Source organism: Anarhichas minor, unplaced genomic scaffold, assembly GCF_050575085.1.
Source record: "Anarhichas minor isolate MPS153535 unplaced genomic scaffold, ASM5057508v1 ptg000062l, whole genome shotgun sequence".
In the NCBI taxonomy this organism is placed as follows: Eukaryota; Metazoa; Chordata; class Actinopteri; order Perciformes; family Anarhichadidae; genus Anarhichas; species Anarhichas minor.
Window position 1 is genome coordinate 6,163,564 of NW_027466508.1, and position 25,000 is coordinate 6,188,563.

Consider the following 25,000-nt stretch of genomic DNA (forward strand, 5'->3'; position numbering starts at 1 on the left):
GTAAGAGAGCACGGAGGGCCACAAAGTAGTCCCAGGAGAGAAGGGTCTATTCGGACCAAGAGCCACCGGGCTATATGTGGCTCCACAGATGCTGGTTTGAACCATTGCGTCATGTCTGGGCACTGCCGACTATCTCAAAGTGTCGGTTCGAGGATCTGAGAGTGCGTGTCTCCTTATCATCTCAAATGTCAAAGTGGGCTTTGGTGGATCTCCACAGGCATGTGGCTCATTGCCACCACGAGACACGAGCTGAGACGTTGAGCATCTTAACATGTGAGGGGGGATGTCCTGTTGCTGTTGGGGCTGCATCAAAGATAAAATAAGCCCCCCTCCCCTTTTCCCTGGGGAGAGTCTTTTCCAGTTGGGAGATTGCCCTGTGCGCTAAGAATAGGGAAGGCACAGTTGTGTTTGAGATGCCATTCGACACACCTGTGGCAGATAAGCTCACACACTTTCAAACTCCATGTCCAAGCAGTTTTTGCAGATTGATTTTTTTTTTTTAAATGAAGGATCCTATCACATTTGACCTGTACTAAAGCCAAATCGACCGCTCTGCTGTGTGCCGCAGAGTCAGGTTTCAGGGTTCATAGTTTTCACTTTCTGTTATGGTTCTCATTTATCTCTGGGCTCTGCAGGCTGAAATGACTGCACTGCATACCTTGGACGGCTGCTCTGTTGTTGCTGAAACTCAACTCTGCTGCAACACAAACCTGTCTCATTATTATGACAAAAGTAATCTGTCAGTGAGGTTGGCTGACCAGTTGACTGACTTTGTAGTGTTTTTAGCTGGCAGACCATCAACGTTAAAAAAAAAGAAGAAGTTTTCCTGGTTGACGTTCCACTATTATCTCCTCAGTATGGAGGTAGATCTGTAGTGGGTATTTCAAAAAGGTTTAATTGCTGAAAGTCAAACTGAAATTAGAAATATGTTTTGCTAATAAATCATTAAATATCAATTGTGATACATTTCTGCTATAATCTCATCAATGTGCATCTAAAGCTAAAACAATGTATTATCAAAGGTGTTTTATAGGCTTGTGAGAGAGAGAAAAAGACTTGTATTAACATTTTCAAGCTACACAGTATGGCGTTTTCTCTGGGCAGTAACAAACTATGACAGCTGTGTTAACAGCCAAGGCAGCTCGTCGTCTGCAAGCATCATTGACTCTCAGATGTCAGTCAGCCAGTGTCATGGGAAAGGTCCATCCATTGTTGCCATATGATTGAGGAAAATTCAAATTTCAATTTGACTTTTAAAAGAAACTGCCAAACAAAGTTAAGAGTTACAGCGTATGCAAGATGTGTAAACTGCCTGTGTGCGTCGAGAGTACTTGCGGGGCTGTTTGTGTGTTCATGCCACAGAAATAATCATCAGCAAACATCATGTTCCATCAAACAACGACAATGAATCCAAAGAAGCTTTCTACCGGTCCACCAGGACATGGGAAGTCTGTTGCAGCCAGTGGGGTATTACTTTACACATAGTCAAATTTTAGACTTGAATGTTGCAAATGGACCGACCGATATGTAAAAGATCAAGCGCTCACTTTCCAGGCTTTGTTTTAACCAGCTTGTGTGTCTGTGTGTTATATGTGTGGGGAAAACAAAAAAACACAAATAAGGCGTTCAAAGCAGGCAAATCCAGCCCGGTTAATGGCTTACAGAGCCGACACAGGTGTCTGCGTGTGGTCTATTACAGCAGGAGGACAGACGTGATTATGCCATTTAGAATCATTATGGGTGATATTAATGATGCATGTTACCAACCTCTACCACTACCATCACTACATCCAAGAGGATGAATTCACCATTTAAGAGTTGTGGTCTTTGGAGAGGCTTTACTGTTTCACATGCATGTTCCGGTTCATCCCTGAATCTGTTCTGGCTTTTTTGCAGTACTACAATCGTCTTATTCCCATGAGACACAATGTTAGATTTACTTGGGAAGTTTGACTCTGTGATTTTGGTAAGCCAGAGGACACTGAGGGAATGCAGAGAGAAGCTGTAAAACATGCTCTCCCGAAATAAACTTGAACACTGAAGCTCCTCTCTTTTTCAGGAAGGAGGGAAGAGGCATTTTGAAAATAAACACTTTGGGAAGCTTAGCGTCCTTTAAATTTGACAGTTTCTGGTTGTTTGTGTGTGTGTGTGTGAGAGCAGTAAGTTCAGGCTCTCAGCAATGCAAACACGCATTACAAGCTTACGTAAACAGCAAGAACGTGAGTCACGATGGCCGGTCATTATTAATGGCAGCTGCAATGAGTACGTGCTGTGAGAGGCAGTGCAGCGCCGCTCAGGGACCACGATGCAGCCAAAGGAACGGCTGGATCTTATCACTGAAAGCATCAATGTCGCCAGTAGGCCAGCTACGACTGGCGTGTGTTAATGCTACAATAAACAGTCCCACAGAGGATTTGCATAATCCAAAGTTAGAGGACCAACCCAATGCGTTTTATCTACGCATGTCTTGCAAATTCATGATGTGAAAATCTCACGACTATTTAGTCATTTAAATGGACGCACCATCAAGTAGCTGCTACACATTCACCTTTTTCTCTCTCGCATACCTACAATTTTTTGTACCAAATCTTTTGTAACATTTTAGTGAAGTTGACCAGCTTGCCAAATTTAGTCGTTCAATAAACTAAGAAACCCATATTTGCAGTATGTGTAATCCATTGTAGGATTACACATACTGGTATGTAGATACTTGTAGTCTTGGCATGCACTTTGACTTGGATATAGAGTTCAGCATTTAGGCGTTTCCTCGAATGAAAATAAAATACATTATATGTCTTTCGAAATGTATATTCTACTTCCCTAAATTTGAAAAGAAGTAAGACAGCACTGAAGGCAGCAGCAGCTTAACGACAACTGCAGAGTCCTCTGCCGTTACACTTTCTAGAAATACATCTTTCTACCAACTGTCAATGGATAAAATGTAATGTTAAGGGTCTCCTATCAATTCCCAAGGCATGAATGCGCTCTTCTGAACTATCACATGAGAAGAACTATTAGATATAATATATTTTCTAACATTTTGCAAGAGTTAAAGAAAGAAAAACTGTTGACTGCGATGCATATTTGCATTTAGCTGGCACTCGCAACACTAAGTGCAACAGCATAGTAAGTTTCAATAGACCGCCCACCAAAAGTATAGAGGAAAAAGAAAGTTCACATTTTGTCTCCGAACACAGACTGGGTACACTTTGTGAGGTCAAAGCTTTCCCATGACAACACTAGAACTAACATTATAACTAGTGATGGAGAAGACCACTTTATTAAATTACACTACCACTCACCTCTACAATGTCAGAGTTGGTTCTGCTCTCGTGGGGTTCGTTGTACTCGGTGTATTTCAGCAGGACTTTGTCCATGTCGGTGCTGGCATACTGGAACAGCTTGTTGGAGCTGTTGAAGATGATGAGGGCGATTTCACAGTCACACAGAACGCTCAACTCATAGGCCTTCTTCATCAGACCAAACTTCCTCTTCGTGAAAGTCACCTAGCAAGACAGAAACCAAGGATCAATGTTGTTTTCTTCGATCACCTGCTCCTTTCCCTTGACATAAAAGGACGAGGGACAAATTAGGAGGAGTTTCGGTTAAATAAGTTGGGATCTTTGCAGTGTCATACAACTCAGTCCTTGTTCAGTGGCAAATTTTGGACAAAGACAAGCAGTTCACATGCAGAGAGAACAAAATGGATGAGCAAGAGTTTAATAACCGATTGCTTTTTAAAAGCCTTTTGAAGCCAGAATCCGTTGCTCATCTACATATTCTTCCCATTGTTTCTCTCCTTTTTCTTTGATCTAATGCAAATTCTGAGCCGTCCTTGACACAAGACGACACCATTATTTGTACAATTAAGACCAAAAGTTTAATGATATACAATAATAATGCTAAATGGACAAATGTAGGGATAATCACGATTATCTTAGTCAATACCACAATTATTTAACACGATTACTCATTGACTTTTGAAACATCATGCATGTATTCATTTTTAATATTCATATATATACTGTATATAAAAATACCAAAAAATGTATCAAAACAAATAAGATAATAATAACGTTAATGCACTTCCACAACCTTCTGAAAACTCCGAAACAAATATTCAACATTCCAACTTATGCCAGCCAGTAACTCAGTGGAAATAAGGTGGAGTGAGCTGGATTCATAACACAAGACAAATCAAGAGCATCCTTGCGAAACAGAATGTGGCCCAATAATCGTTTAGTCACGATTGTCTCGTTTTCACAATCGTTGCAGGCCAATGTTGTAATTGAATATAACATTTGTTTTAACACCCAGCCCTATTTCAGGCATTCGGCTGCTGCTGCTCTTAACGATTGATAATGAGCCAATGAACACAGAGTAAGCACGAGTTACTGACACACAATCAAATGACACCGTGATACACAGTCAGTTGCTGATACAACCGTGTCGTGTAGAGAGATTAGAAAAGTGATTCAAAATGTGTCTGCGTCACACAGGAGCGGGATAAAGAGGAGGGAGGATGTGGAAGGAGGGGGGGGTTCCCAAAAAAGGGTGGCAACAACCTGGAAATAGGCTTCAACTCGAATGCCACTAATTTAGTTGGTGGGGCCACTGGGTGGGGAAAGCAGCTGAGTAATGTTTTTCCCTCCCTTAGTGATTGCTATCAGCATTGATCATAATCATATTTGTTGAAAGTCCACATATTGTCGGTAAACATTCCTTGGAGATAGGAAACCAAAAAACATTACAAGCATACAGTGTTATATTGTATTGTGACATGTAAAACGATAACAAGCACTCTTGAAACCTCCATGTTCCCCGAAACTATAAAACGCACCTCCACCAAAAGATCAACACTTAATGTTTGCAGCGCACAGGTGCACAGATCTCTTTTTTCTGTGTGCAGCTAAGTCCTCTGTATTTATCTTTGTATGCGTTTCTTCCATCATGGCCTCTGGAATGCTGACTCACGTATCTAGAAGCTGCCTTCACACCTCCAAGACTTCCAGTAATGCAGTAAGTGATCAGGAGTTATTGATCTTCCATGGTTGGCTGCAGAGCGGTTAGTCATTCAGGTATTTGCTCAAAGGCACTGTATCAGAAGTTGCTGATGAAGTGGAGAGTCTTGCTTCTTCAATATTGCCAACATGAAATGTAAATACTAATAGGGACTACATTTGCCCCCTGAAAACTGTAGTGACACATGAAGGCGGAGCACAGTAATATGCACGTTTGCAGCATTTGATTTCAGTATTTCCAAAAGTTTGAGTTATGGGTAAATTATCCTACAATAATGACTTAAGGGTTGAGAAGAAGAGAAATCTCCTAATCAGACTGTCAGTTTTCTACAGTTTTGTCTCAAGCAGGCGTATGTGCATTTCACACAGATATTTATTCTGTTTGTCGGAAAAACATCCACACTACTCCTATATTGTATCAGATGCTCATCCTCTGGTTACAGAAAAATGCCCTAAATCTGTTGAGCATTGACCTGCTTATAAGAAATGATGCTTTGTCCTAAGTGGGCCTCACTGGAAGTCAAAAAACTGACATACACAAAAAGGAAAATGTTGGGTAAAATGTGTGGAACCTACTGCTATAATGTGAGCCGTCATGTATGATTGTTGATGACCTTTTGATATTCTTTAATGCTCTTTTTGCAACGCAAATTCCCAGACGTACAATAAAGGTTTAATTCATTCATTACAGCGCTCTCCACTTCCAGCCCAACTTGGAGGCTTTTACCTTGGGAGCAGTGGAGAGTACCATTATACGCATGATCGCTCTGTGGCTTTTCATATTTTATAGCACAGGAAGCCACATAGAGAAAGACATGTGATTTGGTCTTCTATACTGGTCATAAAAGTATATTTTCTGAAAAACATTTGAACATTTTCCCAATGGTGGTGGTGACATAATGTCACATTTTGTCTCCAGTGCAGTTTAAATTGTTTTCAAAAAAGTGTCCTTTGGAGCTCGTGCAACATCACATGTTCTAGTTATGGAGCAAAGACCCGCATCCGATTGCCAACAAAGTTCATGTTGAACCAAGCAGAACATTTGCTCTAATGCCAGAAGCACTTGGAACAGTAGTGGTCATTGAATAAATGCTGCATCTCATTACAGTAACTAGATTAGATGATAGCGGTAAAATGGACGCCACCGTTCTCACTATAATTTAAAGGGAAGTTACCGTAAAGAGTTGCGTTTCATTTGTTTTTTACAGTTACCTCTTAAATAACGTTTTAAATGATGTTCATTATTTCTTGAGCATGACTTGCAAAGAGATTTCTATGAAAAGAGATAACAAAGAACCACCTTGTTCCTCTTTTAGAATATACTGAATGTATGACTGCTGGTATATCGCTGGTGCATCTTTCTACTGTCATACTATATTCTGCATGGTGTGTAATTGTGTGATAGTAGAAAAAGAGGAAAACCAACTGAACACACTTGATGCGCTTGAAAGATAAAACAAGAACACACAAGCCAACTTCCCAAAATAGAGAGCAAGGAGCTAAATATACAGCAGGCTCCAGCGATGCACACCCGACAGCTAAAGCAGTGTCTATCTAAAAAAGCTCGTGCCAAGACAACCAAACATCAAATATAAACATCATCCCAGATATTTATTTTGCAGCCACATCTCTATTTCCAGAGTGTGAGCCTTACTTCCAGACAGGCTGGTATTTGTTGTGCTGTTGGGGATTGATATATATAGAGGAGACAGACAGAGAGGGATTCCAGTGGGCAGCAGTGTGGCTGAGCAAGGAGACGGTGAGGAGAGAAGGCCACTGTGTGTCCCAAACGCTGACCCACCCTGCTAATGACAGGGTGCCGTCCGGACCCAGCTAACCCCAAATGACTGTCCTTGCCACCAGCTGTGACCGCTGCACTCTCAAAAGTTAAACGGCTCAGAGCAGGGGTGGACAATTACTTTTCCCAAGGAGCCACATGAGAAACAGGGACTGTTGTTGAGGGCCGGACCAATAGACTGAACTCAATCCTGCTCAATATTATTCCACCTCTTTATAAAAAGCAGTGAATTATATAGCAAGAATAATTATATAATATATAATAGTAAAACAGGGATCGTGTTTCTGCAAAATTAGTACTTTTTTACTATTGTTTGTAGTCCAATGACCTCATTTTCTGTTTTTCAGTTCAGTGCGAGAGATCAAGTCTGTGTTGGGCTTGACATGTGATCGTCAGTGAGAGAAGATCTGTATCTGTATTTGTTAAACTTCATCACGGAGAATGTTTGTTCACAGATGTAGGTCGATCCAAAGAGAACCAACATCTTCTGAGCATGTTGCTTTTGTAGCTTAGCTTAGCAAAGCCTCAGAGGTCCGTGCCCGCTCTGCATCAGTCAAGTTTTTGTATTTCTCTGTGTCTCGTCTCATAATGGCGATTCAAATTGTAATCCTTAAACACTGCGATCTGTTCTCCACAAACTAAGCACACGGCTTTACCTTTGACTTCAGTAAATAAATACTTATTATTTGCTAAAAACTCTACACTCTGTATCAGTCTCTCTTTTTTTTAACATTGACTGACATTTTTTAAGGGGTTACCAGCTAACTCACATCTCCCCTAAACTCAGTTCGCCAACACATTGCAGTGAAGCTGGTGCTCGCACACATTCACTAACATATCTAAAATTGAGAAGAAAAAACACCAACAGTCGCCTTCAAAACAAAATCTTTAAAAAGGTGCTTAACTAAAGATTCAGAGCATTAATATAGGAGCAAACAACTATTTGCAATGTAAAGATATAACGGAGAAGAGAATGAAGTCCCTGTTGTAATCCGAGCTACTTTGTTAACAAAGCATTCAAGTGCATGCGAGTCTCTGTTGTGTCCCACTGGCTAGCTCACGGCTGCCGCTCTGCACTGCGCTCATACGGGAGTTGCCGCTGATATCATCCGGAAGCATAGCACCCACCCTTCTGTTCCCCTCCAGGTTAACACTGTTAGCTCCTTCAGCACTGATACGGTTATTGGCACTGTTAATGCTGTTAGCACTGTTAGCCGCCAGCTCAGCCGTCTCCATGTTGAGAGTTGTTCAGAGGCAATGGATTCGCTCTGAATTCCGTAATGAGCACCTTCAAACATAGTGATATCCCTCATTGTCAGAAGTAAATATGCACAGGACGTCTTTCACCCGAAGGCCTTTTGTGCCGAAAACAAACAAGGCATAATTCTTCCATCGGGGGATGTACTCCTTAAATGGGTTATAGAGTGAGAGCTGACCCCTGAGCACCTTTAACAATCAAAAGGGCTTGGCAAGGCAACAATACTGCACCCGTTATGTTGGGCTTTGAATAAGTATACAACTAAGATGTAAAATGAGACGATTGGACAGCAAGAAGAAAACACTGACCTGTCGGTTCCTCTCATCGACGATCCGGGTGATCTGGATCTTCCTCCTCCCCATTGCCAAAACAACTTCCTCTAACAGCCGAAGAAGAATATCAGTGGGCTCCAGGTAACGGGCAATCCTTAACACATAGTTCCACTGTCAACTCTGTTACTCCGGTATCAGCTTGACATGGCTTGCTGAAAAAGAAGCGAGATGGAGACAGGCTCAACAAACAGTGGCACAAACATTTATAGTCAGCAAATATATTCAAATTATAGTCGAAGTCATATAGTGCATGTTCACAAGAGCATCACTTAACAAAAAGGTCAGAGATCCCTTTCTCCAAAAGAAATTGGGCAGAACATCTTTGCACTGTGGGCTGGACGTAACTACAGATACTCTCCTTATAGGTCAAGAAAGACAGATGAATACAGTGCATCTATACAGTTTACTAAGGGCTGCTTGCTGGAGGATTTTATTTTATTTTTTTATTGTGTACAAATGTGCATCTGACTTGAACACTGTTATGTGCGTCAGCTTGGTTCGACCTGATGGATCATTCTTCCAATGAGTCTTCAGGCTTTCTTCGTGTTTGTGCCGGGAAGGATGAAGACGTCAGCTGCTTCATTTCACTTGACAGCAAGGAGCTTCACCAGGAGGGCATAGAGTGCACCAAGGTTCACTGACCAACCAGCAGGACTTAGAAGTCCAGCAACAAAGACTTGATCTCTTCCAGGTTTCCCACCCACGAACACACGACTAAGCCAAAAGCTCTGCTGCCAGCGTTTGAACGCAGCATTTCTGCACAGCAGAGTGCAGGAGTGCTATTTCCCTTTCATTCTTCACAGTCGTTTCCAGAGTCCTTTTGGCCTCAGAAGTCTTTTACTTTGGAATTTAATCTCTGACCATTGGATTTATATTAAACACATCAAGGGAGGACTAAAAAGCACGCTAACAGAGGAAAACCACAAGAGTTAAATCTAGTGCAGCTACTTCATCACACACCTTGTCTAGCTGGCTCCAAACTCTCCTCCACAGCGACACTCCTTCTCGTGCACCAACATGAATATTCAGCCCTGCAGTCTTGAGTGAACTCGTCTCTGTTCTCCTGCTCTCTCCTCCTGAAGGAGTGCCCACCTGCCTTGCTGCGGTGTCCCTCCTCTGCTCAGCGTTTCTGAGCCCTACCCCAGAGCTCCTTAGCTCTTTCCTAATCGCATCTGATCTGGGAGGAGGCAGAGAGTGAGGACGAAGCCAGGCTTTATCCTAACCCTCTCTGGATTACTGCAGCATGTGGATCCTGGAGCATGAGCCACCAAAACCCCCACTGCAGATCCAGTTCACAGGGTTGGGAACTGGGAAATTTATTGGTGATTATTTGCCGATTGAAACGACCTCTATATAAGATTTTTTTTAAATAATGGTATTGAGTGCCAGTCACTCAAATGCCCCATACAGCAGATGAATGAGGAACAAATCAAATGAAATAGTAAATCCCATGTTGATTTTAAATGCATTTAAAACCTAGTTGTGTTATTACTGTGGTCTCCCTTTGAGTTATTGTTTAAAAGATTTATATAAAAAATACAGCCACCCATGCATTTCATTTATTGTCCTCAAACATAATGGCAATTGGTTTCAAGATGCTGCACGCTATCCTCTTCAGTTCTCCATCAGCCCAGATCCCAGCTGACCCTGCCAGGTCAGTTCAGGGCACACACTGTACAGACAAAGACTCCTTACATGCTTGGGATTTAAAGGTCATGCGGATTTATCCGTTTTACAATCTGGATGATTTGATGGCAAGACACAAGTATTTTGCAAAAAAAAAAAAAAAATCCTTTGCACCACTCTCATGTGCTGCTATTTCCATGAGAAAAGAGACGAGACATTTCTTGCGGCGTGTGTTCTTGAGTGATGGTTCAGTTTAATTGCTACGTTATATATTGCTAAGTTTGAATCAGCTAAATCCTTGCAGCAGTCTAAAGTCACTCTATAGTGCTTTCTAGGAACATCCTTGAAAAGCAGAAAGTGTTTTCTAGCACGTTTGTGACTTACTGATAGGGGTGTCATAACTGAGTATTGATAATAATACATTTTATTTATATAGCGCTTTTCAAAATTCTCAAAGACACTTTACAAACATTAAAATCATCATAAAAAAAGCTAAACCCTAAAAACATAGAACACACATTCGTCACGCATTAATAGCAGTTCTGTAAAGGTGGGTTTTGATTCGTGATGATGCGTTGATCTGCTGGTTTAAGCAATAATCGATTTGAAACATTTTGAATCAAACTGAATCAAAACTTTCTCGCCTGCCCGGATTGAAAAGCTGAATCTTTGACTGACACTCGGCTGTTACTGCTGCTAATGCCAGTATTAAATATTAAGGCTACTACTGCTTATGCCACTACTTAATGACTTTAGCTTTTTTTTCCAGTACAGATGACATTAAGCTTTTAGATGTGAAAATCTACCAGTTTGACAACAGCGAAGATATCTAGTGTCCTCGTGCTGTCCTATGACCACTATATTATTTGTAATGTTGGTGAGAAATGTAGCCTTGAATACAAAAATCATACAATACAAATAAAATACATATTAACCAACTGTTAATAGGCAATGTTCTCTCTTTGACGATGCATCTCTGTCTCAGGTTTCAGAGTGTTGTGGAGCGATGGAGCCGGTTCTACATTTACAGCTCACATCCCGGACAAGTTGTCCTGATCAATGCAGATGTAATATGTTACTATGGCAGAAACTCTATCCTGCCGACGTAAAAATCAATACAACCCACGGGATGATCCAACGGGCTGCAGCAACCAGCACTCACACATACATGTTCAAGGCTGAGCAATATATTGTAATTTCATTACATCCAAAAGAAAAGTCACACCTAATCCAATACTCTGAGCAGCACAATTTAAAAAGATGTTGATGGTAATTCAGGTCTCTTTATATTTTCGAAAAAAATGTTAACAGTTAGAAATTTTCATCTTCCGATGATGTATCTAAATGGATATGTAGCACTTTGGAATAAAACCATCGGTTTTCACAATTCAACACTGAACTCAAAAGCCTGAAACACAACCTACATATGCATCACATGACTGCATGAATCTGTATGATCTTCCTTTGATTAAACTCTATTGTATTATATATTATTGTTGGTCCCCAGCTTGTAAAATAAAAACAATTTAAATGATGGTATTCACACATTAATATTCTGGATATTTAGTACAGGAAAATAACTTCTACATTTATTTTATGAATTTCCTGAAAGGCCTGAAGTATGATCAAACATCAGTGAAGAAGCTCTTTCTCATCTATATTTGCCTCTGACCTTTTCAGCGCCTCTCTTTAACTTCAAAATATCCCCCCCGCCTCTCTGGATGTATTCCTAACAAGATGTGCTAAGCCCCCCCCCCCCCCCCCCCAAGCGAACCTCACAGCCAAACGCTCTTCTCTTCATCTCACCCATGAAATCCAATTCCTGCGGATCTTTGGAAGCGTGACCATGCTTTGTGAGGGTGTGAAACACACTTTTCCAAGGTTGGATTGCACAGGATTTCATATCCGTTATGCCCATACAATAGCAGAATGTGACTTACTGTTGTTTTGGTAAATGGAGCCAGGTTTCCATCTAGCATTTTTTTTTATTGTACATGACTGCATAATGAGCAGAAAATTAACATTATTTCTTCTCAGTTTGCTAAAAACAGTATTCCTAGTGGCAAATATAGTAGTCATTTGATTTACTAATGCTTCACCTCCACTCTAAGATATTTACAATTTGAAATTTGCTCGGCTTGAGTGGTAATCGATCTTCTCATCAATCTCTCACCAAGAAAGCGAATGTAGTGTATTTCCCAAGATGTCCAACAAATACTTTCAAATAATTCCTAGATTTTAAACTCATGATTAGTGACTAATTTATGGCGTGTTTTTCCCTATCTCTATTCAATATCGTAGTCTTTCAATTTGACGGCATGACTCATTGGTTTCACATTCGTTTGTTATGCTTTCCCTCAAAGCCCTGTCCTCGCACTCAAATAGCCTCTGCTTGCACTTGGATTTCTTAAATTAAAGACTACGCTCTTGAATAAAGGTAGGAAAAAAGCTCCATATTAATTGATGTATCGATAACTAGAACGACTGCCTCGCGGTTGTGTGTCACCGCCATCCAGTCTTGGTGCAGGTTGCATCCATGTCATCATTCTTATCATATTCATTTGTGTGAAATTTCCATAATAAGCATATGAATTCTTGAATAATGGCAGTTCTTCAGAATTAAGAATACCAGCCAAGAACACCAACACTTCTGCAACTCAGACTTAGTTTATCATCCGTCACTAAGTATTAAAGTGTTACCTTTAAAACTCAGGCAATTGTTATTCCGCTCATAGTTTAGAAACTCTTACATCAATCCCTTATGTGTGTTTGTATGCCACACACACACAGTACCAAGTATTTCATCCAGCATCCAGTGTGCAAGAGAACCAGGCAGGGCCCCTCTAACGCTGCCCAGGTGACACCAATAAACCCCAATAAACGGGGTCAACAATAAGTGTAGAAATATCTAATTGTAGATATTGTAGAAAAACAACACTTCTAACATCAAACCCCCCCCCCTCCTCCTTTAACTTCGCCTCATGTAAAGAATAAACAGTCAGAACTGCTGAAGGTTAAATCATGCTGAGCCTTAACAGCGCCAGGTTGTTTTCAGTATAAAGCAGCACAGAGTAATTGGCAACCCTTTCATCCCGCCTCCTCATTAAAGACCATGAGTTCATCTCTAATTGCGTTGACCCCACCATGACCTCTGCTCCAGTCCCTCCAACAGTGAATCAATGAGGCGTCAAGCTGCTGCTACCCAGCACGCACCACTAGGTAAACCCCCAGTCTTCTGCAACCAGCACAATAAAGGAACCACTGTCTCTATGTGCAAGCCTGAACATCATTTTGGCTCGGTCGATTGTCGAACTGGGCCTGGTTGTCACCGCGGAAACAGCCATGGTGAGATTCATGGCCGTTTGCCGGAAGACGAGAGAGTTTGTTTCATCACTGTTCACAGAAGTGTTACGGACTGATGACACAGATTACATTCCTTATTCACGTCTTTACCTTCCCTGCAGCTTTGCTCATCTCCTTGCTCTCCCTTTTTGCTCAATCTTGCCCTTCTTCCTCAAGCATCGTATTTGCATCGTTTCCATCAGCAGGGACAGAAAGAGAAAGAGAAAGAGAAAGAGAAAGAGAAAGAGAAAGAGAGAGAGAGAGAGAGAGAGCGGCTCTTTTCCTCCAGGCATAACTAGGCGGACTGATAGAAGATTCTTCTCCCCCGCTAGGCCCGGACATTCTTTGAAGTTCTCATAAGTGGAGTTTTATAAAAGGTTCTTCGGGGAACTTACCCATGGTAAACAGGCAGGCTATGTTGTGGACCTGCACCCCGAGGGAGGTGGAGTGAGATCAGGCTTGTTTACTGTCTGAAGTGTTTAATACTTCCCTGTTTAGGGTAGCACGCAGTGTGCCGACCCTCCCCACATGCCCAGTTGTGAATATGAGTTTTCTTTGATGTAAGGAAAGCGAATGACAATTTATGTAAAAACTTAATGGAGTTACAGCTACTCAAAAGAAGCAGCGATGAAATTAGCATTTTTCTTATGCAAATGATGCTCTGCCACAATACACAATCTTTGGAAAAGCAGAAGTTTATGCACACGTGGCGACCAGCAACGACAACTGCAAATGAGTCTCCTTGTAACTCTGCCCAATGACAAAACCTGAGGTTCAGTAAAGTGAAATCTTAAAGCGTTCCGCTTCACCCTTTTCTACGGCTTATTATGTCTTTTATAGCGAGACAGGAGCAAGGAATCCAAGTGCTGCTGTTGTCTGCTGCCAGGCACTGCAGGAGCACGGACTGTGATTAATTCATCACCCACAGTCAGACAGGCTAGCCTCTGGTATCATGCAGCCTGAGTATCGACGCTGGCCTCTGCTGCTTTGCAGGTCACCGAGCTAATGAGTTTTTGCCTGAAATGTATTAATTAAACTCATCTCCCTCCACCAGCAGCCGAGCACATTTAATGCCAGGCTGAAGGCCAGGGAGATTAGGTGACTTAAAGTGTCATCTGCCATGCCACCCGACTCCCCCAGTCAGTTAGCAAACTAAGATGCTGTGTCAAGTAGTCACTATGAGGAGATGTGAGTATAGAAAAGGCTCTGTGAGTGTGTGTGAGTGTGTGTGTGTGTGTGTGTGTGTATACATTTATGTCAAGGCATGATGATGAGATTTCACACTCAACAAGCCCATAGCTTCAGGGCTGCAGTTATCCAGCGTGCTGCGCTCACAATCTCCCAGCCTTGTAAAAACTCCAAGACAGCAGTCGACTCATTTAATTACTGGCCCGCTGTGATGTCATTTCATTATTGTGTTGCTTTTATGACAGTGGCAGTGGGATAAGATTTTCCTGTCTCAGCAAAGAGACGCTGATGTCATGCCTGCAACACAGATGGAAACACAAGCTGCCCTGTAAAATATGGCTATGCTTCCATACTCTCTGTTCCTTTCGTAAAAACACTAATTGGTCTTGAGCTGAACCTCCAATACAGACACAAAATGTCCATGTTTGCCCCCCCTGCCGTCCTCATGCTACCCTGCAAAGCTATCAGCTGTGATACTGAGGTGAAGTGATCTCGGAATGAAGTTGTGTTACGCTGTCCTGGTAAAATGTGTAATTTCCAAACTGTAATCATGAAGCATGTAACAGTAGAATATTTATAACAGCTGGGCCAATAAAATAAGATAAAATGAATACAACCACAACGGCTTCCGAACAATTCCGTGTCAAAGACCCCCAAACACACTCACATTTACGAGGTTGACTTCAAGCCCATTTAGCATTTTGCCTTAATGTATTTCTGACCAAGACACTAACACAAATCTCACATATTCTGAGAATAAACAGCATATTTCTTTGCAGAAATGAGTAGAGAAATAGATGGGAATAATATTCCAGAGAGTAAAATCTCTGACCAGATCTTTTACTCTTAAAAACCCATTATTGACCAACTTAATTTCATCACCCATCAACACTATCAGGGAAATTAGCAGAAAACAAGCTAAATTAAACTTGATTCAATTTAAAAAAAACATCATTATGGTGCAAGCAAACCCGAGCTGGAAGTTCTGAGATATAAAAGACACATGGCTCTCATTGAACACAGTGAACCTGGGACCGAGATTCATCAAATTTGCCAGATGTGTCTATAAATCTCACACAGTCATTTTTTTTAGCCGGGCAAGCAGCTGTTTTCAGCGACAAACCCTGTGTAGCACCAAACGGCAGACAGACACAGTTAGAGAGCAGCTGTTGAACATAGTGGAGCATTTAGCTGCTAAAGCGCTAATGGGTTTTTCATCAGTTCATTCACTTTTGGATTCTGGGCCAACCTTTGGTTAAATTCAGCAGCACGTTTACGTGTTTCATTCCCAACTGCACCGATAAAGTGTTTTGAATTCACAGCGGCTCGGATTGGCGCCTCTGACTGGCTTCGTTTCCAAAGCTCGCTTCTCTGTTTCTAAGCTGAGTGACACTGAGGAAATCGGTAAAACTAAAAATTAAAATTGGAATACAGAATGGGAAAAAAACATTTCCTGAAGCAGCAGTTCCTCCCACTTTGCAACTAATTGCTAGCGTGAAAGCACTCGTTGGCTTTTTTGTTTCAACATGAATCAGATTGGTTCAACTTTAGCTCCACTGCACACTTTCTGCCCCGGTCATGTGTCGCCCCCTGCAATGTCTCTATGCGCCCTGGGGGTCCTCACCCCACAAGTGTGAGAAACACTGCTCTACTGGAGCCAAGTTTGGTAACATTTATCTTTAGAAAGAATGTATCTTGACCGCAATGCTAAAGACATAGATGTACAGTGTACACTTTAATATCAACTTAGAAAGTAAAGCACTCTCCAATCATACAGTACAGTCATACAAATACATTACATAATTTAAACCTTCACTGCAGATGAGTTAGCAGAGCCACATAGCTTCATCACTGAAAAGTATCTCGAGCCTTTGATCTACTAAATTATATTATAATGAATTCTTTAACATTTCTGTTTGTTCCTGCTCTCATTGAAATTCTGTGCTTTCAGCAAAGTAATATCATCCTTTTAATGTTGCGAAGCGATGGAAAGTAGATCTGAGGCCTCTATCCTGAGGGTCCTTCGAGCAATCTCCTATCCCCCACACACACGCACACACACACGCACACGCAGGACTCTTTTTCAAGATGGGATATGTACAGGACAAGTAGAGGTCAGTTGGAGCCATTATTCAAGTCATTCCTCATACATTCATCCTGTATCAATTGCACATCAGTGGTGTATACAGAGTATCAAGAAATGCTCCTTGCAAGTGATTTCAGAATTGGCTAGAATTTGTTAGCAGCTGGCATAGCTGACTTTACTGAGGAGGAATTATGAAGCCGTGTGCATTTACACATAGTTATTTCTCTTTCACCGAATTGCTGGCATGAAAAGAGATATTACATCTGGGATCAGCTGGGTCACCTGGGATTAATTAAGGTGTATAATTGCTGAAAGCCATGTGTGAGATCACACTGGGTGCTTCTGTGGGAAAGTAACATTCGCATGAACTGCCAGGCCACAGCAAGGCAAGCTGACTTCAATTTGCAGTCACCACATCACAGATTGTTATTGACATGATATAAATTCTTACTGACCTTAGTTTACTATACCAATACCTCACGTATTCAATTAACGAGCTACAGAAAAGAGCTAAAGTCAATCGGCCAACCAATATCACCGCATATCATTCAGAACTACTTCTTCTGAAAGATGGCACAAGTCTAAAAATAACACAATCAGTGAATGAAAGATATGTTAAGCTGTACAAAATCATTGTGATGTCAAAACTAAGCCAGAGACTGGATTTAATCAGAATTGCCTTCTAGCTATTGTATGCGAGGGTATTTGAGGGGTCCTGCACCATATATTTGTAAGTGTTGCAGCCCTATTTAAAAGTGAGATCGGTTAAAAGGACATATTTATTTTCATAATAATTTCATATTTTACATGTTCTTAGAGTCAGAAGCGCTCAAAGTTTACCAGAGTTAACATAAGCTAACAGAGTCTGTAGAAGTTGCTGTTATAACCTCGTCCTCAACTCGGCAGGGAGTGAGAGCGCCTCCATGTACAGCCAGCGTTAATGAAGTGTTGGCACCATAAAGAACAGAGTCTGGACTCTGAGCAGACCCAAACCACTCTCTGGTCTGGACCCTGTATCTGCAAATCAACACTGAGTTTAATTAGGCCAAGCCACGCTTCCATTGACCCAACATTACTGTTTAACTTGGCATGGCAGAGGGGAAACCTATTTACCGAGAGCATCAAAGGCCTTTTTATATGACTGCAGGAAAGTAGATTGCAAGGCTAATATTTGGAAATTGTTTAATTTGATTTCTGTATTTATTGAGTGTAATTTTTTAGCTCCTCTGCGGCATTTTTAGCATCAAACGTGCGGGTGTGTGTGGCCCGGCGGTCAGGCGGCAGGCAGCCAAAGGTTTGGCTGGTTTGGAAGGACCAGCTCAGGCCTGATTACTGGGGCGTCCCAGAGTTCTCAAGTCCCATAGATTAGGAGCTCTTCCAGAAAACACAGCGAGAGGAGAACAGAGGAGAGAACATCAACCGAAGCCGTCGCTAGAGGGTATTGCTCTAACACAGTAAACATAATGGCAATTTTACTTCCCTACAAAGATACACATAGAATAACTTGTATATTTCCCCTGACCCCTCAACACTGTCTGCAACTCATTTGAATCAGGAGAACCAGAGTTGCATAATGTTCTGAACATTTCAGTGAATAGTCTGTGCTGGGCTCACTGTAGCTTATTTCAATTAACTGAAATTGGGGTTTTATAACATTAAAACTCAAATGGTTCTGATTATTAGTCATAGCTGTCCACATGCAAGGGGAAAAGATATGGCCTACGTATAGCCAGAAATCAATAAAACTGTTTTGGCATTGCGTGACAGACATTTGGGTTTGATTTTGTACGAGCGGCTGCAAGAAATTCATGAATATGTAATACCTGAAAGTGTTTGTTATGTGCCCTGGCAGTAGGAGGAACTCTTTTTCAACCTCAAACTCGGTGGACGGATATAGGGGAGACAATATTACAGAGGGCGACTCTTCCTTCAGCTCTGAGATTCTGAAAGAAAAAAAACAACTACAAATGAATTTGTATTTGCAACTGCAAGACGTTAGTTTTTCAATTGACAAAAAGAGGAAAGTGATGATCATCACACATCGACACACAGCCGTTTGTGTGAAGACCATCTGTGATGAAGGAAGCCATATTTCTGGGTGTCATGAAACCCTCAGTGAAAAAAACAATAATGATTTTTCCCAAAACAGATATGATGTCTCTATAAACACATCAAATAGAAGGAGGCTATTCCATGTGTGTTCTCGTAAAAAAAAACTTGAAGATTGAAGAGCAGCAGACAGAACTAATGAGCCTCTGCTGTTCCGTAATCACATCAGTCTGGATGTTAGCATCAGCACAGAGAGGTAACAAGCACACAACAACAAGCCTCCACAGCAAGAAGTCATCTAAACCTCTCATCCTCTCTGCCGTGCGTGATGCAGCATGTCATTGGCTCAGCCAGGCATCGCCACGGCTAATCAAAGTGGATAAGAAATGCATTAGTCCACACAGGAGCAGCCTGCATTAGCTCGTGCCCCGCTAAAGCGGGCCATGTAATTGACTAGAAAAAACAAAGTCAGTCAGTCGGTCACGAAGGACTCGAAATAGCCCCTCAGTAAAATAAACACACACACACACACACACACACACACACACACACACACACACACACACACACACACACACACACACACACACACACACACACACACACACACACACACACACACACACACACACACACACACACACACACACACACACGCACGCACACGCACACGCACACACACGCACACACACGCACACACACGCACACGCACACACACGCACACACACGCTTCCATTTCTTCAGTGTGTGGTGCAAAAAGAGAAGGCTTCCCTTCAGAAGTGTTGCTATTTCTGTTTACCACAAGGCCCCAAATATTCTATCGTTAGGGAAACTAGGAGGGAAAGGAAATACCACCGGGGAACACATGGACTCCATACAGCCGCACAAGGGAACCTAACTGCCAGGGTGGGCAAGCGGTCATGTCACTGGTAACGGCTTTTATTTCCACACAATATCCATATGTCCATTCATGTAAAGCTGACACAAAAGTCATATTTTCTCACTTTGAGTATGGAATCATCAGCCTTTTATACTCTGTCACTAACTGATTCAATAACCTATATTACAAGTTAATTTTACCTCTTCAAAATACAGTATCTTTAATGCCTTGTAATTATGTTATTTTTGCATGACAGAGTGTTGTTAGACATCACGACTTGCACATTTACCTGACTTCTTTACTGCTTTTCTTGCTGACGGTGCAACTTGATGCATAATGTATGTCTTCGGAAGCTGCCATTGGTATTTTTACACTTTTGCAATGGCCAAATACAGGCATCAACACAATATTTAGCATCAGATGTAAAGAATACGAAGCATCAAGGCTATCTGAGACAACCAAAGAACCCAAAAGGGGCAGAGAAACTTTAAAATGCATGGTGGAAACAATCAAAGTATATGGTGTGAAAACACAATGCGAGGTGCATCATTTGAGAGACTAAAATCTTAACTGTGCAGGTAACTATTCAGGTAAATGTACCTTATAATAAACTCAAGAACCTTAAGTGAGGTCAGTCCTTTATCCTGTGGATAACATCACCAACATCGCCCTTTTCCTTAAAGAGTTAAGCAACCAGGTATCTTGTTGAGTTCTGGTTTCAGAGGTCAATTCATAGATTTTTCTTTTATTCTGCGATGTCTCAATTTCCATCATTCTGTTCAGTTCAGTTCACCTACCACCAATGAAGCTAAAACTCTCCAAACAACATGACATTAACTGACATTAATCACTTATATCACTAAAGAAATACTGTATACTAAGCTCGGGTGATCTCAGACAATCTCAGCCCAATCGGCAATTACAACGGCACAAAAAATAAACCCACTCTTCAAAATGGTTTGCGTTGAATGCAATCAGATTGCTCTAGCATGAAGGCCGAGTGCATTTGCTTAAATGGGCAGGGATCCCAGAGATGTTTTCAGTCCAAATCGCATTAGGACCCAGTAGAGTTTTGATTGACGTTCTCGTGAAACAATATCAAACGTTCATAATGATAACCAGTTTTCTCATTTCGTCAGACGAAAAAAAAAAAAAGTCTATTAACGCATGTTTAAAAAATGTTCCTACTGTGTTGTCATGTGCTCACAGTCTGGATGATGGCTTTTACATGCAGCACCGTATATATTGCTGACTGTATGTTAACTGATGTAAAAAAAAAAAAAAAAGTAAACACTTGAAGCATACACCGTAATCAGATTGACAGTGATCAGAACATTATGGGCATGTATCCATTATGCACAAGATTGTGCAATGAAAAATAGTTCTCACTGAAATGCATTGCAACATTCAGCACATACTGTGATTACGAACTTAAAGAATTTACGGCACCGCCGATAAAGAAGTCCTAATTTGATCAAGTGTGTGTGACTTGGCCACATGCACAGTTAAATGCATTTTCAAACTTCAGAACACAAGATGTTCTGGGTTTTACCCCAGGGTTACTAAATGATCTGGATAGCTATGAAGCTAGCTATAAAGTGATTCTCCTTTTAACTTAGAATTTTTGGTCTGCACCAGGCACACTGGTACTTTAAGCTAAATGCTAATGTCTACATGCCAACATGCTCACATTCACAGACTGGAAGACAAATTAAAATACCTTACCATCTAGTGATTATATACTGTATATATGAACCAAAGCTTCAGTTACATAGAGTGTCTACATGGGAAACAACAAAGGTACATACGCGCTAACCCCGGCTGTGTTATTTGCTCATTACAGAAACCCATTATCCTTAATGCTGTCCTCGTGATATCTGAACTAACAACTAATTTCATTGCACTGCAACAAAATGAAAGTGTATCCGCTCCAGACTAGACAGAGCTATAACTGAGTGGATATGGGAGCGTTCCTTCATCCCATATGCTCCCTGTGGTCTCAGCAGTGCAACAGGGTGACAGTGTAACCATGACCTGATTACCTGTCCCCTGAAGCCTGTAATCACTAAAGCCAGCAGACAGGCACAGTCAGTCCGCTGGAGGATAATTGAAGGTGACGCTACATGCTGCTAGACCTGCTAATGAAATATGAAAACAAAGAGCAGGGACAAGGCAGCAGGGCACCAAAAAGAGGCCTGAACTCCAGTGCACAACATGGTCTGTCTATTCACCGGCCACTTCTCACTTTACATGCACATTTTAAAATATTGGTCTATGTGGAGTGTTGATCTGTGGATTGGACTCCCTTACAAGCCTACGCAATAGCTTTTGTAGCGACCAGTCTTTTCCATAGACATTCCCTTTAAGTTTTTCCCATTACTCATGTTCATCAAAGACAAAAGGGTGTTGCAAAATGTGTTTAGTGATAAAATGCTGATGCACTGCGGATTGTCTCTCCTGGTTCCAGTAAAAGCATAGACCATTAAAAAAATATTAAACTTGCATCTGTGAAGTCATCCAGTCACTGGTACCGGCTGAAACCACACCCCAAAACAAACATCTATAAACATGATAATGTTCTTAACCATTTAACATTGAGAGACTGAACAACGAGCTTCGAGGCTCAGAGAGAGAGAGAGAGTAATTCAGGGAAGAAAGGCCAGGAAATGGTGAAGGTGAATAAGTAAAGTCATTCATTCCAAAACAACTATCAACGTTTTAAGAATTCCCCCAGGCCCTGCCAGGTTATGAGAGTAAGCCAGACCAACTTCATGCTGCCTTCAAATACAGGTCCAGCGGTAGATGCTCTGTGGGAGCCTGTGTTGATCCATCCATTTGTTGAATTATACTGGAGAATAACATTCTGAAATGATAGTTATATTTGCCCAAATCCACAAAGTGAACTGGAACCTCTGCTCGCTCACCCACCCACCAGTTGGTCAAGTGTACGCAGTCTACAATAAAAAAAAAGAGCAGTGTTTGTGAACATTGAGTTTTGACATTCTCTCTTTTTTCTACCGACATTGTTTTTGGGGATATAATTTCCCTGCACCGAGCAAAAACCTCCAAACATGAAAAGAAAGTGACGATTAGGCTCAACAGAGAAAGATTCACCATGCTTTGACAATGTTCCCTGTTTTGGTACCGCCACATCACAAATGTAACGTTCAATAATTCATGTTTTAACAATGAATAACAGACATAAACATCAGCAGTGGTCTTGAATTATTTCAAAACTTCTTCCAATCTTCAGAACACTTGTTTGGTGTTGTTGCTGTATTGCCTACACAGCATATCTAGAGTTAAGAGCTACTGTTTTTAATTTACTGACGCAGTAATACTTCCCTTCTGGGTTAGATGTTAAGTTTGGAATTTTCTTATTTCTCCTAGAAACCGCACTGAAACGCAGTAATGCTACCCGTTTGTAAAACTGAACCGTGCACATTAAAGTTTAGAACCCAAAAGCTGTGCCGGTTGTTTTCAATGCCGTCTTAAAACAATACGCACTCGCTCATATGCACGTTGGAAGCATTAATGGAAGTTGTAATTGGTCTGCTGTCAATACTGGCCACAAAAGGATCGCTTCTTAAAGGCTATAGCTGCTGAGGCAACATATTAGCTTTAGCTGAACTTAAGATTGTACTTTTACACAAAACAAAAGGCTGTGAATTGTGTCACCTACACTAAAAAAATGTTGAGGAAGGGAACTCTTTGCGGGCAATATGGACAAGAGAAAACATTATAGCACACAATAACCCTTTCAATATACATATGGGCATGTAAGTATTTCTACACTGTCATTTGACAACAAAAACACATCAGCTCTGACCAAACAACTGGCATTGACAAAAAGTAAAATGTAGTTACTAAAACTCCCCCACAGATTCCCTCAGTGATGTTTGTAAAACTAATCCTCACTTACCCTTCAGGATGTCTAGTCTTTTGTGTCCTCAAGGGGATAAACAGTATGCTTAGTATGTTTGAGGTGCTATACTGACAGTACTTATTTAAATTTAAATTCACATAATATAGTCTCGTATTCGGTTGTATGACATAAAGCAAGACATTGGTGGTCAAACACTACCCCAACCTTCGTGTGTGTATGGAGTCACTGTACTGGTAATGAAACATTCCTGCTGGTTCGCTCCGCGTTGCAGAGCGAATCTAAGTTGTACTAAGCTCTCCATCATGGCACTTTGGTTTATCACATGTACAGTGGACGTAATGTCGCTGTAATCACTGACACGCAGAACCACAACAGACACAAAGTAGGCCTACAGCCATTAAGCGGTTACTAAATAAACAGTAACCGCTACATTTAGTTGTGCATTTGCTTTAGGCTGTTTAGGAAACACTGCTGTGATGGACCAAGTTACAGCGTCTCAACAAGACTATCGGAACATTAACAGTAGATGAAGAGCAGTGGCTTCCCTCCCTCAGTCTCAAGAGCAGAGAAGACGCACAGTAAAACATACTTTTTCACGCATAAAGACAGATGACTTACCCCTCCGCGCCCTTCTGTAAATACTGTAAAATTGTATCAAAGCGTTCCGGTAAAACACACAGGGACAAATCCGCGTCCAATATATTTAGGAAACTGACAAACTCAGAGCACGAGCGCGAGGTTTGGCTCCTCCCACTAGAGAGTGTGTGTTTGTGTGTGTGTGCAGCTACACACGTGTAGCCGTGCGTGTATTTTGAGGTATGAGTCTGAAGCTATATAATATGAATGCATGCGCGCGCGCGCGCGTGTGTGTGTGTGTGTGTGTGTGTGTGTGTGTGTGTGTGTTTTGTTTATATTATAGTGTGAAATTGTGTGCACGTGTTACAACCGTTACGAATTTGTCTGTGGGAGTAGGTAAGCTTAGATACAATTCAGATAAAAGTATAGTCACAAAGCTCAATGTAATAAAAATATAAACCTCTCATGTGATCATATAAAACCTGGGATCATCATTCAATTAGAATTGATCAATTAAAAGGCCTACCAGACTGATCTGCTGGCAAACAGTGTCAACCCAAACAGAAGCCCAGTGTAATAACTGATCCATTGATATTTCATTCAGCCCTGGCCTGAAGGAAGAAGATGAAAGCTTGTGACTGAAAGGCCACAGATTCCAGTTTGTGAAGCAGCTGAGAAGATCTGCCCCAGAGCAGTGAAAGCAGTGTCACTCATTGTCCTCAACACTGCTGACGAAGCCTTGAGTTAGTCACAAGCATCCTGGTTTGATTGTATTATCATTGTTATTAGTACTACAATTATTGGGCAGGTTTTATATTTAAAAAGTGTTATCCTGAGTGTTTTATAGATTCTTGTTTACCGTATAGAGGTATCAAATGATTTTCAGTAATGACATACAGCGTCTGCCATTTTTCCACTACAAAAAATGTAAGCTGTTAGTTGAAATGTTAATTTTGTC

The 25,000-nt window shown here is 41.3% G+C and overlaps 1 protein-coding gene across 2 annotated transcripts in view; it reads right to left on the reverse strand.

The window, feature by feature from the left end:
* The window catches only part of LOC142933757 (myocyte-specific enhancer factor 2A-like), a 36,708-nt gene extending 12,545 nt beyond the window's left edge, over positions 1-24,163 (reverse strand). The window contains exons 1-3 of one of the 2 annotated variants that reach the window (XM_076077973.1): positions 24,085-24,163; positions 8,386-8,561; positions 3,303-3,506 (exon numbers count right to left, since the gene is read on the reverse strand). In XM_076077973.1, the coding sequence (XP_075934088.1) occupies positions 3,303-3,506; positions 8,386-8,439 (258 nt within the window). In that variant the 5' untranslated portion in view covers positions 8,440-8,561; positions 24,085-24,163. Of the gene's footprint in view, positions 1-3,302; positions 3,507-8,385; positions 8,562-13,488; positions 13,582-24,084 lie in introns of those variants that run through there. The other variant, XM_076077972.1, reaches the window with a different exon arrangement.
* Positions 24,164-25,000: the final 837 nt, after the last annotated feature.